This window comes from Aythya fuligula, chromosome 11 (genome assembly GCF_009819795.1).
Source record: "Aythya fuligula isolate bAytFul2 chromosome 11, bAytFul2.pri, whole genome shotgun sequence".
Taxonomy (NCBI): Eukaryota; Metazoa; Chordata; class Aves; order Anseriformes; family Anatidae; genus Aythya; species Aythya fuligula.
In genome coordinates this window covers 3,635,262-3,653,162 of record NC_045569.1, presented here as the reverse complement: position 1 = coordinate 3,653,162, position 17,901 = coordinate 3,635,262, and the positions used below count along the sequence as shown (strand labels likewise).

Sequence of the window (17,901 nt, the reverse complement as noted above, 5' to 3'; positions counted from 1 at the left end):
TAGAATGGACAGCAAAGCTTTGAGGCAAAAAAATCTAAACTTGGAAGTATTCTTAAAGAGATGTTGAGATTATCGGAACTAATACCTGAGATGTCCAGGATAGAAGAGCTCTATTGACCAAAAAGCGTGAGGAAAAGCTGAATTTTAGTTACTTTGTGGTTGTGTTCTCCACAGGTAAGTGGTACTGACACGGCTCTTCCTGCACCACCTTCCCGGCCGGCATTTTCCAGTCGTTAGGGCCTCGCTGTCAAGCCAAGGCCTTGCCCAGCAGCCCAGCGCCGTTCCCTTGGCACCGAGGGCAGTTATTGCAGTCAGTGGGGGCCCGGGATGCTGACACTCGGTCCCGTTATTTATCCCACGGGGCAAACACCCCTCAGAGGCACCCCGGGCGCAGCACCCGTCCCTGTGAGCAGCCCCCAACCCGCCATTTCCTGCCCCCGGGCCGCAGTGACGCCGTTTTAACGCTGTTTTATCGCTGTTTTATCGCCGTTTGTGTCCCGCTCCGCGTGCCGGCAGCGCGGGGCGCAGCTCCCCTCAGGGCGGCGGCGGGGCCGTGAGGCGGCGGCACGTGAGGCCCGCCACATGGCGCCCGGCCCCGCCCCGCGGCGCTGCCCCGCGCCCTACCCGGCAGGCCCCGCGCCGGGCGCCCCCCGCCTCCTTCCCCCGGTGGCGGCGGCGCTGAGGTGGGGCGCCGCGCTCCGGCGATGTGAGGCGCGGAGCCGCTGCCAGCGCGGCTGCCTCCATCCCTCCCTCCCTCCCAGCCCCCTCCTTTCCTTTCCCTTCCCTTCCCGTCCCTTCCATCCCCGCCCCGCCAGCCCGGGAGCGGCCCCTCCGGAGGCGCAGCACGGTAAGCCGAAGCCGGCCCGCTCCCTGCCCGCCCGCCGTGCCCCTCAGCCCCCGGGGGCGGCCCCGGCGCCGCTCCGCTGCGGGCCGCGGGGGGCGGGGGGCTCGCCGCCTGCCGGGCCGGGCCGGCGCCATCTTAGGTCGCAGCGCGGCCTCGCGGCCCCCTCGCGGTGCCCGGAGCGCGGGGGCCGGGCCGCGACGGCTTCTCCCGGCCGGGTGCCGGGGGTCTGCCCGCGGGGGCGTCGCGGGGAGGCCTCGCTCCGCCCGCACGGGGCCCCCGGGCTGGGCGGCGGGCGCCGGGCCTCCTCCTCCTCCTCCTTCCTGCCGGCTGCGGCCCGCAGGCCTGGGCCCGGCCCTGAGGCGGCTCCCGGGCGGAGCGGAGCGGCCGCCGCTCGGCTGCCCTCGGGCCTCGGCGCCCTCCCGGGCTCCCTCCCGCCGCCTCGCAGCCGGCCCGGCTCGGGGGTGGGAACTGGGGGCTTGGCTGCCGAGGCAGCGGTGCCCTTCCCTAGGCGGAGCTTACGGCAGCTCCCGGCACGCAGGGCAGCGTTGGCTCCTTGGCTTTAGCTCTGTTCTAAACCCCCCCCCCCCCCCTTTTTTTTTTTTTCTTTTAATTTTCTGAGGGGAGTTGGTTTGTGCTTCGGCTTTTTAAAACTTTCCAGGTTCGGCTTCCACTTCGTCCTTGTTTCTTCGCTGCTGAAACAAACGCAGCGCCCATTGGAAATGCCATTGCTCGCCGGCCTTGCCAAGCTGCAGCTCACACCGAGCACAGTCACAGGCCGGGGGGAGGCTGGCAGAAAAACGCCCTGTAGGTGCCCACCATGAGGTCTGTGTTTTAAACAACACGACTTTCCCGTTAGAACTGGAGGTGCAAAGGACTGATGGGTGAATAATTCCCTGATAGTTGTCAGGAGGAGGTGACAAGCAAGGCTAGTCTGGAAACTTTCTGGCTAATGTAAACACCCTCACTCTTGAAGTATACCACCAACCTCACACCAGTGGTTCGGTTTCAGTTACTTTAAGCCAGTCCAAAGTATCAACCATTGGAAACGTTGAGTGTTGACCTTACGTGTGGAACAAGTGAACTGCATCTGAAGAAGTAAATGGGTTTTCAGTAACTTCAAATCTCACCGCAGCTGTATTTGCCATGATTTTCCATAGCATTGATCTGAGTGTCTGTAAGGTGCATTTGGACAGATTGCTTTCTGCTGGTTTTGCTTAGGCTGTCACAGTCTTGTTACATTTAGTAATGTTTGTATCACTTCTCTTGTTTCCCTGTAAATAAGCAATTGCAAATCCCAGTAGTAAAAAGCAGGATATAAATATAACTGGCTTCAGTAAAGCTACGCATGTTTAAATGTAACTAACATGATAAATAAAGATGTCCAACTTTCAAAATACTTATTTAAAAATACTTATTTTATCAGGAGCCTGATTTGTGCAATGAGTTGATGATTTTTTTTTTGTTTTTCTGTCAGATTTTTAGTTCGTTGCTTGCCTGCTAACTGTCTTCTGTGAGCTTTTGCAGGATGTTGATTATCCGCGCTAGCCTAATAAACTTCTATCACTAGCCTTAGTTTTTGCTGGACAGATGCATACAGGTGTCAACCACATGGTTGTGAAAATAGGAAGCCTTTTCATTTTAACTGCTGTTGCTTTTTTAAGCAATCCTTTGATATTATTCTAACAACACTTTAAAAATGTTTTAAAGAATTTGTTCACAGTTTTCATAGAATCACAAAATAGCCCAAGCTGGAAGGGATCAAGTCCAATTCCTGAGTCCACACAGAACCATCCCAAAATCAGACCATGTGTCTGAGAGCATTGCCCAAACTTTTCTTGAGCTCCTACAGGCTTGGTGCCATGACCACTGCTCTGGGGAACCTGTCCCAGTGCCTGGCCACCCACTCAATAAAGAGCCTTTTCCTAACACCCAGCCTGACCCTGCACTGCAGGGAGACGCTTTGTGACACTTTTTAGATTAAAATACTGTTTTAAACAGTTTATTTGATTATTTATGTAGCGTTCCATTGGAGTTTTGGACCTGCCTCAGATCTGTGGACTACTTCTGAGTAGATATGTGTGTAAATGTGTATTTGTGTTTATATGCATTAAAAAGAAATAGCGTAAATAAAGGTTATTGCCAGTGGGTTTACCTTTGTTACAATGGAGTCTGCACCTCCGCTGGAAAATATTTGTGGAGAGTGGGGGAAGAAAAGAAGTCACTGTTGTTGCTGGCTTTTAGAGCAACTGCTAGAAGGATTCCTGGCATGCAGGTTCTGCCTTAATCAAGTTTAAAAAGATGAAAACTTGGAAGCTGATTGTACTCTAAAGATGGATGGAGATGTTGTCAATGATGACAATTTGAGCAGTTCCTGCATGCCTCCTGTAATCAAACCTTTTCCCCTTACTGCAGTTGTAATTCTGTAGGCCACTAATTTTTTTGGCCTCTCAGTCATGCTGGTTCCACTGCTCACAGGCCAGGTTATTTTTAATCTGCATAGGTTCATGTCCTAGTCCTATGAGAAGCTGTGCTATCATGACTGAAGGAGGAGTATAGGAACAAGGCAGGACTCATTAGGCTCAGTAAAAGCATTGCCTTAAATTCCTGTTGTTGGAATAATAATAGTAGTAAAAGATCTGAAATAACTTGATATTCGCCTTTAAAAAGCGGTCCTACTTTTTAAGTCACCTTTTGAGAAAACCATTTTTATTCATAAAATGGAATTGTTCATAAGAAGCGCTGCTAGGTGGTGTCACCTAAATGTCCGTGCTTATGTTACTAAATTTATTTGGATTAAAAAAAAAATCAGCTGCATTCTGCTGTAACTGAAATTATCACGCATCTTGTTAAAACTGTGCTAGTATGTAGATTGTTTGTGCCTATTCTATTTTCTGTGTAATTTGTATGTGTTCTAACCTTCTCTAGTACATCTTGTATCCGATTACTTTTTTGAGGTCAAATAAAATCAGGTTTCTTAAATAAAAATACCCCCTACACAGTTCGTATCCATGTTAGCAGTTCCACGAGCCAAGTGTCTGAAAATGATCTTTCATTTTGCCTTGAAGTCTCCCAAACATTGTCTCCCTGTAAGTAAAACAAAGGCCTTCTGTGAAGGAAGAGATTGGGCCTCGACCTTCTGAGACCTGGCACGTGGCCTTTCTTACCTGTGTGAAGTGGACATTGGCTCCATGCTCTTCCTCTTGTCCTGTGACAAGAACCTAGTCTAGTGTCCTGTTCTCTTCTTTTCTAGCACTTTGTTTAACTTCGGCATCCTGATCTGATGAAGGAAGCGAGTAGTGTAGCTCTGCAACTTGGTGTTATCCTCAAGACATGGCACACAGCCATCCCACTCCCCTCTCACGCGCTTCACTGCAAGCAGGTGCAGGATTGTTGTGGCATAAAGACTACACGGACACCAGGGCTCTTTTAGGATCAGTAACTGCTGCTACTTTATTGATGCCATAACTTCGTTATCCGTGTTGCATCCCCATCTTGAGGACAGGCTCCCTTCTTATACTATTCGCCCCACAGCAGTACTTTTCCACCATTCATTGGTCAACAGCTTTGCCCAGCAACCACAAACACCCAGCAACTTCCATGCCATAATGGCTGGAGAACAAGCAACCTGAGACGGCAGGGAGTCTCCTGAATCACCCTTCTTTTTTCCCTCTAAACTCTAAATTCCTTGATGGCCTCATTAATAAGAGTTCAATTGTATCGCCAGCCATGGGGATTGCAGACACCCATGGCCACATTCCCACAGATTGTGACTGCTCCCCAGTGATTTTTGATAGCAGCTCATTGCTCCTATCCTGAAGTTGTTGACTCTTATTAGACAGTTTCTCACTCTCTGTGCTGAAGACTTCCATTTTAAACACTGTTGAGAGATTATGAGTATTCTTAACTTTGCATAGTTATACTTTGAAAAAAGAAACTTAACCCAATGTTTAATATATATGTTGCGCTTGATATACTTTTGGAAAAGAGAAGATCATGGGAAATTGCACAGAAAACTGTTGACTGAACGCCCTTGATGTGTTAAAGAGGAATCGTTTGGTTTAAGAAGTAGTAGTTTATGAATATAGCCTTGATTTTGTCACCTTGTATATATACAAGTATATATATATAGTCTTTTTTTTTTTTGGTAGTTATTAATGACATTATAATACATAAGCATTGTTTCTAAAAGATCTGAGCTTGATTTAGTGTAGACAGTTGATAAGTAGAAAAACAGAATCAAGATTTTAGAGATGAAGTTGAATTTTGACACTAAGAGGTTTGGTGTTAGGGCTGTAGGAATTCAAGGAAAACCAAAGTCAGGGTTTGTGATACGTTTCTGAAATCAACTGTACAAATAGCTCTTGCCTTCAAGAATTCGTAGCTGCCTCTGGGCAAAAATCTGCATGCAACTGTAGAAAACAGCAAGGCTTTTGAGTGTGTGGAGACTATAGCATCCATTAAAGGATACAAAAAAAAATAGTCCCAGCACACTTCCTAAAGTCTTTAATTATATTAATATTGCTATTTTACTACTAATAATAGGGAAAAGTTGTTCTCGTCAATATATATGTAGTAATGGTAAAAACAGTTTGTTACTTATGGTGTGAACAGGTCAGTTCAACTGCATGTTGCTGCGGAAAGGCAATATGCATTTTGTCCTTCCTTGCATTGCTATTAGAGCTACGGCCGTGACATCACACCAGGTGTAGGGAGTTACAGTGTCAGGCAACTGTCACTGTGTAATAGAATGATTTTCAAAGTCCAGCTTCCTTAGCTAGTTTGCTTTGTAAAGTAAATATTTCATAAGCATAAGGGAAGTATTAGTAATGGTTATGTGGCTGGGGCCTGATACAAGACAAGAAATACTCTTGTATTGATTGTGGTCTTCATGAAAGAAGTTCCTTGAGTTCTGTTCTCCAGTTTTTGTCAAAGCAGTCCAGTGATGAATAGAATTTCATGTACGTAACAAAACTATTAATTAATTTCAATCAAATTCTCTCTTAGCTTGAGGTACTGTTGGCGTCATCGAGCAAAACTGAGACATCAAAGTCTGTGAAGCTCCAAGTCTTAGGAAGAGCAAATACAATTTTACTGGCATTCTGATACTGGTTATTGCTGAAGCCATCACTTGGTTTTATGAAAATACTGGTCTTATTGTAATTTATTTTACATATGTATATTACACTCCAAATAACCTATGTTCTTATTTCCTGTATTGTTAAGAAATGCTTTTAAGATTATCTAACAGGGGTTGTGAAAAGAAAGAGGAAAGCTTTGTTAGATGTCACGGCTTATTTAAAGGCAAACAGAACCATTTGTGATTGGTAGCTCTGATGTTGATCTCTGAAGATCTACATGTATTCTAGATCAGGTCATGTTGAACCGGTATTGAACGTGGTGGGGGGAGACCATAATCTGGGAATTGTTGTCAAGTGCAGTCATTTCTGTTCACAGTAAAGCATTTGTCTCACAAAAGTACTGAATATTTGTTGTTGTTTTTTCTGTCTAGTCTCGAGATGGCAGAATTGTTTATGGAATGTGAAGAAGAGGAGCTAGAACCATGGCAGAAGAGAGTGAAAGAAGTGGAAGAGGATGATGATGATGATGAGCCAATCTTTGTTGGAGAAATCTCAAGCTCAAAGCCACCTAGTACATGTAAGATAACATTTTCCATAATTTAAAGAGGTATTTTAAGGTGTAAAACTTCCAACTTATATTGAAAATTGAGATTTTTAAAATCAGCGAGATTTAAGAAATCCTACATCTTAAAGCTGTTCTTTAGTTTGCTGTCTTACACTGAAAACTGGAATTTTTAGGGAATTCTGTCCTAACATCCAGGTAATGCACAGCTGTCTCTACCTGTAACCTTAAATCTCTCAAGGCAAAACAAGAACATTTGAAGGTTTTAGCACTGACAATGCTGAAACCGTGCAACAGCTCTTAATATAGTCAATATTTAAGTAGATACTTGGAAGTGTCTCTGCTAAAGTAACATGCATGAATTCAAGTCTTCATGTGGCAGTCCCTCTTCCACCCCCTGCTCCTCCCCTGCTCATTTCATGTGTTGATAGAATGTGTGGACATCATTTTGATAAAACGATGGTAACTGTCCAAGTGTGTATAATAAAGGCACAAACAGGAACATCATTTAATCTGAAAATAGCACAAGCCTGTCTGCTAAGTAAGAGATTTCTATTAATAAATTCATTACCTCCTTATGAAATCTGAGTTTTTTCATCAAGTTCTGTAGTTCTCTCTGATTACAGGTAGTGCAGGGAATGAGGTTAGGTGGTTGTGATGACAGCAGATGTATCAGAATTCCATGTTTTTCCTGTGCTTGGGCTTTGGCAGGTAAGTGAAGGAGAACATAATTTTTGTTATTAAAATTAATTTCAGTAATGGAAGTTTTGGATCTCTGTGTTTGGCCATCATGTAGTCAAACGTTAGGAGGTTTTACCTAAGTATTCTCTAGTCGTCAAATACAGAAGACAGCCTGGTAAGGAGGTTCACAGCTGCATGGTTTTGTCTTGTCTCTGCTATGCTTGTATCTGAGATTTTCATAGTCATTTTCTGAACGTTTGTTGTTTGCAGTAAAGAATTTCAAGGCAAAATGTTAAACTAGGCTCTTTGCCACACTCTGCTGCATGGACTTTGGAGCTATTCTTAGCTGTTCAGTCATTTTCATTTATAGTACCTTCATCTTGCATCTGAGCTCTGTTTTACTTTGTTACTCGCTGGGATAGTAAGTCTACTTTAATACTTCTTTCACTAGCTTAAAATTGTGGAAAATAACATCTTAAGTATTTGAGAAGCATTAAAGTTGATGTTAAAGCTCTCTCACCTAAAAATAGTTCTCAATGGTTGATGTTTTTGAATACTTGAAAAATAGTCTACATCCTCTTGAACCTTTGGAAGAATGCTTGAAATTTGGTTTAAGAAGTTTTCTGAAGTTACTAATTTCTAAAAAGATTAAAAAAAAAAATACCCTAACTGTTTTTTAGGAGGCCTAAAGACCTCTGGATTCTTGTTGGCCATTAGCAGTAGATCATGAAAGTCAACTATTAAAGTGCAAGACATTGGAGCAATAAATACACAAAGGTTCACTGCAGTCAGTATAAAGGTTATTTCCCAGTCAGAAGGATAGAAATACGTGTTTGAAGTGAGAACTATGTTTGTGATATAATTCAGCAGCTTCAAGAACTTTGGTAAAAGATACAGACTTGCAATGTATGCCTCTAATTCTGCTGCCCATACTCAGTCCTGACACACATAAAAGCACTTATGATATAACTTGTTACTTTCTCTTTTCCTTCCCTTTCCCCAACTTTTCTCTTTGTAATCTCCTACTTGACTATCAAAAACAGCTATGGAAGAATGACCTCAGTTCTTCTCTGGCTTGTAAGTAGTACGTCCTGGCAGTAGTCAGGCTCCAGTCTGCAGAATCGTTGTTCGTGATAGGCAAGCCACAATGAACTCAGCTTTGCTTACTGCTACTGTTTAGTTTTTGCTTGAGAAAATCCCTGTCTGATCAGATGACAAATGGAGATGTGCATATTGCTCTTAATTTTTCTGAAAGGTATGTTTTCTGCAATACATAGCAATCTTTTTAACCTTCTTCTGACAATGCAATTATCGATTTCTATAGACTGATGTTGAAATTGGGAAGGAAATAGGTAAGGGCCCCAGCCTTGACATGCTGGCCCAGTGTAACGTATGGCAAAGTGTCTCTTCTGCCATGCTGGAGGATTAGTTAGAGTGGGAGGAAAAGTAACTCTCACTTTGCTTGCTTTACTGTTTCCTGCAACTGCTTATTTCTCCTACAGTTACCGCTCATTTTTTCTTGCTTACTTTGTCATACACATAAACTTGTAATTTGTTGCTACTTTAAAATGTTATTCTCCATGTTACCTTGTTATTGTTCAGTACTGTTTTACCCAAACTGGAAAAATAATACTTTGAAGGGGGAGGGGAAACAGCATGTCAAGTCTATGAAGAATCAGTTGTCATGTGAATCTAGTTTATTTCAAAACACTGGTTTTCTGAAATGTTTTTATGAATAGTAAACTCTACCTTTATATTTTAGGATTTGAATTGTCTGTGTATCAGACTGCCTGGAGCTGAATATCTTTTGTGAACCATAACTTTTAAGTTTTTAGGGTAGCTGTTTTTTTGTTTGCTTGTCTGTTTTTGATTTGTTCTTTTGTTGTGTTGTGTTTTTTATAGGGGGGAGGGGGAGGTAGACAAAGGTTTTTGTTTTGGCTCTGGAATTAAAATGTGGGGTATAGATTTGTTAATAAACACAAAAATATACATATTTGGGTAAATCCTGAGTTAAGTTAATCCTTGCTCATAGACTGCGTCATTTGAAGTAAAAATAGTATTATTGCAGAAGTAAATTTCTCCTATCTTAAAAAATGCAAACTTGTTAGAATCTGCCGCTTGCAGCTGCTTTTTCATTAGTATGATCTAAATGCAGGTGACAGGTTGAGAGCTGTGATCTGAGCTCTGCTGCTGTTAGATTTATTTATCAACCTGGGGACTGAATACTCATGAGCTGTTGTCTGTGGAAGCAGCCTTGAGGTTATTAAGCACAATTTCCAGAAGTTTTAATACCTCGTTTGAGATCCTGATGTAATTTGACCCCGGTTTGAGAAGGTATTTTCAATCTTACTGATTTGGAACATTTACCTAATTTCATATGCATATTTTCACATGTCAGAGCAAGAAACTTGGCAGTAGCATTAAATGCATTGAGAATCTGGTGGTAGAAGAATATTTTAATTTGATCAATATTGCTGTAATATTCTGGCAAATACATTGTAATCATAGAAAAAGATGTAGATGGTTGGGGAATATTGCTGATACCGGTTAGGGAGTAAGCATTAGATCTAAGAAATTCCACTTCTTTCCAACAAGTTAGAACTCTGGTCATAGACTGCTGTGTGGGATATGTAAGAAAATCAATCTGATTGTAATACACTTCCAATATGGCTCCTGTAATTGCTGCTCTCTTCATTTCCTTTGGCACTGGGAACTTGAGATTGGTAATTGTTTAGTAACTGGTTTAAAGAAAATGATTCCTTTTCTGCGGAGCAGTCGTAGAGTTGGGGAACTTCTTTTCTGTGTATGCAACAAACATTAATGAATAAATGCATTTCTTAAAATCAGCAGAGCTAAATCTTTGTGAAGTGTTCTTATTTTGCTTACACTCTTACTTCTGTCTTAATCTCCAAGAAAATAAAACCTGAGATTCTTAAGTGAGCTAGCCAAACTAAGAAAAGCAGAGTAGAAGAGCATGTCTTAACTGGTACAAATGACATTGTGTGTTGTAAGGTTATTTGTTTTAGAAGTAATATTCTAATTCATAAGGCAGATCCTAATTGGCTTAATTAGTGGACATGAATGCTGCTTTTAATTTGCAAAGAGCTTAAGCTATTAATTTAACTGCAATTAAGATAAATGTAACTTTTGACAGATATATTGAACAGAGTCAACTTCGGCTCATCACGAAGGGGGATACAGAATGGTGCACCCAGTAGAGGTACTATATTGTCCTAATATGGTAATTAAAAAACAAACACACTCGAAACCACAAAACTTATGAAATGTCTGACCACGAAAGTATATAAAGATAACTTTGGAATCCTTTGCAACAGGTACTGTTACTACATTCAAGCCTGAAAGTCACCATTATCCGACATCTGCCTCCAGCCCCAGTGCCATGCCTGTCTCATCAGTCTTTCAGTCTGTATCCAGACCTACGACTAGCTCTGTAGCAGTTCAGCCATTGTCTAGACCAGTGAATGTTTCAGGAACTTCACAGACACTGCAGAGACCAGTTGCTGGATGTTTATCAACACAGCAGATGCCCCGGCCAAGTTCTGGAATATCACAGCCTGTTAGCAGACCTGTAACCATTCCAGTGACGACACAGCCAGTATCAAGAAATATCACAGTTCCTGTAGTGGCTCAACCTGTATCCAGGCCAGTGACTACTGTAACAACACAGCCTGTAATACTCAATCAGGTAAATTTTTATTCCCTTAAACTGTAAAATACTTAGTTTGCTTTTGAATAAATTAATGTGGAACATATGGACTCACTTAGTAGAGTTATTTGAAGACCTGCACTAAATTATTGACTATCATTATTACGTACATTGTAAGGATTCATTGACCATAACCTTGCTCTGCTTAATTATAGTATATATTTAAAATACTGATTTAAAAACTCTTACTATGTTTAAAATGTGTTACAGGGCTCAAGGATGGTAGCTTTACCTAATAACAGCAGAATTAAATGAAAAATCTTAAGCATAGATTGATGTGGTTTAGGTAATTTGTTTAGCTTATATGGAGAAATGATGCAAAATCCCATTCTGTAAGTTTTACAGAGATGCATTCTTTTCTTAGAGACGGATCCTTCATATTGGTGAATTAATTTCATTTTGCAGTGACTTGCATTTGGTGTTTAGCTTTTCCCATGTGATTTTTACAATGGCTCTCTTGGGGTATGGCTGCTTGAGAGAATGCTGTTGTGGTAGCTTCTTGGTTCACTTGGCAGCTGTAGTGAAACTGTGGTATAAGAACGGGGGTGCAAGCAGCCATAAGCTGTAGGGTGAGTAGCTGGAAGGCTCTAACAAGGTACTTGCTTTTTCTTAAAAGCCCAAGGGAATTAGGTACACAAGTCATATATTGTAGATCTTCAGGGAGAGCCAGGGAACCTCAGGATTCCCTCAGAACTTGAGGGAGTCAAGTTAGATGCTGGCTTTTTTGCCTTACCTGTTGGATGCTCGTGAGAGAGAGAGAGTGAAGATCGACATTCTATGTTTGTGTGAGGTAAACTATGGTGTGAAAAGGCAATGTCTAGGCAATGTGACTACTATATAACTGCTACTGTCAGGCTAAAATGAAGTGGGCACCATCTCCACAATCCATGCAAATTTACAGACCTGCAGTTGTCCTAGCTGCCAGTCTTTAAGTATAAATGAAAATCTTTCAGTCTTCATGTATTCTGCTTTTACTGAACAAGGAAATCAGTATGAATAAAGCTGGTAGAACATGAGAATTACTCTTCTTATGATTTGTGGCTAAATCATTGGTGGTGCTGGATTTTCAGAAAAACTACAATGGAATTGTTGCCTTCATAGCCGGATCTCTGGCAGATTTGTTAGGAAGGAACTCGTACTTTCCAATGTAGAGTCTTCAGGAGTTGATTGACAATTTGCAAAGAGAACTTTTTGGGCACGTCTAGTGAAACATGTTAATTAAATTAGTCTGTCGTGGCATGTATGAAGGCCTAAAACAGTGATATAATTAGAAGGCCAGATGTCAGTAGGACATGCAGGTTGGCTCTAAAGTCCTCTTAAATTTGTCTTTATAAAGCAGCCTGAGTTAATACAGAAAAGTCTGCTATTTCACCTAATGTATACACATATTCCAAGTCTGTGAGTTTTATCAAGGTTTACTCATGATGTAGTATGCTTTTTCAAATCCTTCAAAAGGATGTTAGGATGTCTTGCAGAATCTCTGTTGCATGGGACAGCTTCCTCCCATACTTCTCTCACATATAAATTCTGTGTTTCTGTTCTAATAGATAAAGCTGCTAGTGGCCTCTAAAATGGTTTTATTAGGAAACCTTTGAGTAAGCAGACCTAGGAAAGCTGAGCTGCAAAACGTATATGTAAGTGGGATGTAACTCACATGATGGTAATGTCTTCTGAAGGTTAAAGATGGTATACACACAGCACTTCTTTTTGTTGAAAGTTCTTTCTCATTTATCAAGTTTGCTTGCAACAGGAACGTCAAAGTTGACTTAGACAATTTCTTTTACTTTGCCAAAACCTGCAGGTTGTTCTTGTTACTGGTAGAGAGAGATACACCTATGTAAAGCAGTCGCAGCTAGAAATGCGGCTTTCAAGGTGCATGATGTAGGAAGGGGTCTCTAACTATGTATTAGGCTGTTCTGTCTTTATTCCAAGTTAGATCAATGTGCTTTACAAAGCAGAGCATCCTTTTGTGGATGCCCAGTGCATATATGTTCTGTGGTCTCTTAAAACTTACACAATTGAGACCATCTCATATTGTATGGTTTCTTTTCAGTGTTGGCATTTTGATCATGGCTTTCACAAGCTCTTTAATTTTTTAGGTGTTCTTAAGATGTTATTCTTGAGTACTGTTAGGAAGACTGTTCTGATGGTGGTTTTCTTCCTTGCTTAGAACATACTGAAGGTGACTCTTCCATCTCTTCAACTTAACTCTTCCAGATTCAGATTAGTATTTCCACTTTCAGCCTTATTTAGGATAGTTTGCTTCCTTATCCTTGTACTGTTCAGCCACTTGATTAAACCATACTTTGGGGGCGGGGAGGGAGAAGGCTTGATTGTTGTGCTTTTATTTTTAATGAGGTACTGTAGTTCAGGTTCTTGGGCATTGTTCTGTGTTTTTTAATATCACTCCTGACACAACTGTCATCTGCTCTTCTTAGTGTCATATGTATGCTCCTTTTATTTTGGTTCATGTCCTTGGCTAGAATTGTCTTCATTTAACGGCTCCTTAAGCTTTGGGTATTTTTTTTCCCCGTTATCTAGTCTTCCTTCTCTGGGGACCACTGCTTTATATTAATGTTTTTCTACCTTGAGCTTTATATGACACTTTCATTCACACGTTTTCTGTTTCTTCCCAACCTGATTCTTCTGTTTTGTGTTCTTGTTACTGCACTATTTTAAATCAGTTCCAGAAATTCTGAATTGAATTTGGCTTTGGTGGTACTGTCTACACCAGTCCTAATTAATTCAGAGCTACTGCTGTTGTATGATACCGTAAGGTTATCTTCTTCTTTAAGGCTCATTCATTCTCAGCGATGAGGATTTTCTATGATTCAGCATTCAGAATGCCTTCCAGTAAGCCCTAGCCGCTTCTGTCCATCTTTCCCATAATGGCTAGGCACATTCCTCAGCCTGAGTGTGATTCAGGTTTCAGTTCTTCCTAGTTAAATTTTGAAAGAGCAAAGGTCCAGTAACATGCATCATTCCAGTTCTATGTGGATTTGGTTACAGATTGGCGTGTCAGTTTCTACAGTTAGGAAACCCAGCATGCACATGGAGTCTAAAATTGTTACTAGTCTTCTGAAAAACAGAATGACAATGTTGTTTTTTTTTCTTTACTTGAGCCCTCGGAACTTCATTTATAATGTTGTTGGATTTAGACTTTCTACATGTGAGAGCACCTGTATGTGTTAATTTAGTTAATATGTTAATTTAGTTAATTTTGGTTGATTTTTTTTCATTGACATGGTAAAGCTGCTCTACTTAATTATTTAAAATGTTTTTGCTTTCTAAAGCATGATATTTTTTTTTATTTTATTGTATGTAAAACAACAGAACCAAATTATGTGAAAAGAATAGTTTTAAACAGAAGGGGACATTGAGAAAAAAAAGAGACTGAATTTCCAGGCTTTTACTTTCTTGCTCACCAGACGAGTTTAGTATATACTAGGGAGGTGTACACATGCCATCGAAATACCTAGTGTGTTGAAGAAAGCTGAAATGGTATCAGCACTTAAAAACAAACTGCAAAGTAGTAAGAGTGGCAGATTTTGTGTATATGTATTGTATTGGTCATATTTAAAGTGGTGGTGTGCAAAGTCCTCCACCCCAGGAGCCTGCAACAGGCTTACCACCTGAGCATTAGTTGCTTCAGAACTGGGGTTTGCAGGTTAAGGGCTTCACTTGTAATTTCACTGGCTAGTCTGAAGCCATCGTGGATACAGTAAAACCTGCTCTGGTAGGACTCCTGCTCATAGTTTTTACTTGTAACAAATACGGCAAAGAAATTTAGTAGTCAATGTTTTTAGCATTATCATGATTTCAACAGCTACACCTTTGCTTAACTTACTTAGATTGAATTTGATCGCTCCGGAAGAACAGCTCTGTGTTTTCATTAGGGCCCTGCAGGGTCTTTGTTTCAGAGCTCTACAACAAAAACAGGGTGGGAAGAAAAAGCTCTTGCTTTGTTCCAATCTTTTCTAGTACTTAAGAGTCCTAAAACAAATTATCATACCTGTCTGTGTATTTGTGCACTGCCTTTAGACTTGTTACCATCAAGTTTAGTCAAAATGGCGGTAGTTAAAAAGGTAACAGCTTCTACCAGGATGTTTCTACAATTGTGCTGACTTAGTGGAGTGGGAAGCATATTAAGAGACTTAACTTTACAGCAAAAAGCATTGTGGCCTTTGTCTCATGGATACATTGATGACAAAGTGTGTGTATGAGTGTTAGGTGATCATGTTTTAAGAAAGTGGGGCTAATTCTGTCTAGTCTTCTGTTTCACAGTACAGCTTGACAAAGTTAATGTAAGTAATTGCACTATTTCAGAGTAGAAAGATGAAGTGCCAACATTTTGCCATTTATACCTCAACATGGAGATTTAATGCAATTCTACCATAAGGTTTTTCTTAACTGATTATTGCTATTGCTGAAAATATTTTGTGTTCCAAATTGGTTTAGTTAGTGTGAACAGAGATGTGAGCAATATTAATGATCTTGGCAAGTGTGTTTTTCACCTACCACAGCCTCTAAATTTGAATGTTAATAAGAACTAAATTTGATGTTTCCTTCACTCTAAACGTTACCTGTTAGGTGATCAATGAAAGTGTTTAGGTATAAGTTTTCTGTGTTGCAGCTGAGAAGTGTAGACTCTGTTTCATTTTTTAGGTTATGGTAGTACCAAAGGGCAAACCTTTTAAGTTGAAGGGTAAAAGTATACCTGTATTTGGAGATGCTCAAAAGCATCAAGGTGCTGAGAAACACAAACCAACTTTTAGGTTAGCTGTGCTTTGAAAAGGGAGTTAAACTGTATTATTTCAAGAAATCTCTTATAAATTATCCTACATAAAAGAAAAAAAAAAATATCCCTTAGTGATACCATAAGTTTGAGTGCCATTCACAGTCACCATGTTGTAGATACTTCCTTACTTTCATTAAAGCTTGATCACTTCATAGAATTTGACTGGCGTAATCTCATCTTTAAGAGGCTTCTGCTCGCAGCAAGTTTGTGCTACTTTCAGTTCTGTTTTCTGTTCTTTTAAAATGCAGGTAGTAGCTGTTACACAAGAGTAACAGGCAAATGTCTAAGCTTGTATTGAAGGAAGAAAGCTCTACAGTTGTCAGAACAATTCAAGTGTAATTTGCAACATCATCAGACTTTTGAACAAAAGTAATTGCAATTAGCAATTCACATAGTCCTAGTAATATTTCATAAAATGGGCTTTCTTGGGTCATATGGTTGTTTTTTTTTTTTGGATATACAGCTATGACTAAATTAACCACTGATAAGAGTTGCAAACTTCTTAAAATGTCAAAATAAACTATTTGGGGGAGATTGTAATGAACTTGGTTTAGAGATGAGTACTTATGAGTACTTGTAAGCCGTCGTATGTTTTTAAGATAAACCCTTTGAAGCCTGCAAGTAAAAAAATGTTAAACCTCAAATTTCTTTTCCCTCTTGAAAATATCTTATTAGGATTATATTATGGATTCTCCACCAGCTGCACCAGATAATACATCTGGTATACTGTTTGGTGTGAGAGAGAACTCGGGAGTTCCACAGTACCAGACTGGGCCATCAGTGAATGTAACAGGTGGGTATAACTGTAGTAGTTGATAAGAGAAAGAAACAGCGTAATGTCATTTAACTGTAGTGCAGACCTTTGGGTTATAATTTTAAATAGGATTTTTAGAATATAGTATAGCTACTTTTTTTTCTTCCCCCTGTACATAACACTATATAATGTTTGATGAATTAAACTTCAGAGCCTTGTGTTGTCAGACTTTGCTTTTCATTGCATTAGACTGACTGTAATATCAACTGATGTCTTGTAATGGTCATTTAGATGGAAAAAAAAATATTGCCAGATACACTACAATTATTTTTGACAGTTAAAGGCTCATTTTCTGTATATCCAGCACTCTTCGACTAGCATGAATAGAAGCGGCTGTTAGCAAGAGAGGGGCTGTGGAACAGTGCCAGAAGAACTTCCTGAGTCTGCTGAGTGGATTCCCAATGATGATGGTCTTGGTTTCCTGACTGCTAAATATAGCAGTTGGAGTAAATGGGATCAAAAGGATCCTGTGCAAAAAGGAGGGGGAAGGAACAGACTGCAGTTTGACAACTAATTTTTTTTTTCATCTAGCTAAACCATATTTCAACAGGAACTATTTAACCTATCTAAACACAACCAACCAACCAACCCCCTTTTTTCATAGCAGGTGGAATAGAATTGAAGCATGCAGTGTATTCAATCTTAAACAGGCTGTAACTTGAAACTTTCCCTTTTTTTGTGAAGGATTGCACTTCTCTAGTAACTGAACAGAATCCTAGGATTCAGTCTGTAAGTTATAGATGACAAACACTTTCGATTCTTCCATAAGGTAACAGGCTATCTATAATGAATGGCTTAACCGGTCATACTAAAAGTAAAACAGAATGACTGGTAGCTTCTTCTGTTGCTTGGTATGATGATTTTGCATCTCTAGCTAAGGCATTCACTGCAGCTACTGATCAATGAAGGTAGTGTATTTCTTTGCATGTGTCTATTCTGTGATCTGATTCTTGTCTTAGTGGAATAAATAGCTTTTTGTAAAGCAAACGAGGCTTTTATTTATTGCAAATGGTTCAGTATTCAACCCTAGTTCTCCAAAGCCACAGGTATTTAATTTTATTTTTCTAATTCATGACACCTGCTTGCATATTTAACAATTACTTATATTAGGCTCTTATCAGGAAAAATGATGTACTCAAAGGCATCAAGGACTGTAATTCAAAGTAATATACCATACTTAGTCTGTATATTTCAGTAAGATACACAACAGAGAAAATAGATGAAAAGGTTTATTATTTCTGGTTCAAAGTTGTGTCTCTTTCATTCCTGTGTGACACAGGAGGCTAATGTAATATTTAACTTAATTTCCCAAGAAGTATCTGTGTGTTTTGTGGTTTGGCTGGCGTGGTAAGGTCACGTAAGGCTCTTACATTTGGTTTGGTTGTATGTGCCGATGC

At 40.3% G+C, this 17,901-nt stretch overlaps 1 protein-coding gene across 7 annotated transcripts in view; it reads left to right on the top strand.

Annotated features, from left to right (window-relative positions):
- Positions 1 to 710: 710 nt before the first annotated feature.
- ZNF280D (zinc finger protein 280D) overlaps positions 711 to 17,901 on the top strand; it is a 51,130-nt gene continuing 33,939 nt past the window's right edge. For 2 of the 7 annotated variants that reach the window (XR_004253737.1, XM_032194562.1), the window contains exons 1-5: positions 790 to 847; positions 6,354 to 6,499; positions 10,320 to 10,385; positions 10,501 to 10,871; positions 16,366 to 16,483. Coding sequence is in view for 6 of the 7 variants with exons in the window: in XM_032194562.1 (XP_032050453.1) it covers positions 6,361 to 6,499; positions 10,320 to 10,385; positions 10,501 to 10,871; positions 16,366 to 16,483 (694 nt within the window). In the remaining variant the exon portion in view is untranslated. The other 5 variants (XM_032194563.1, XM_032194556.1, XM_032194557.1 and 2 more) reach the window with 5 other exon arrangements.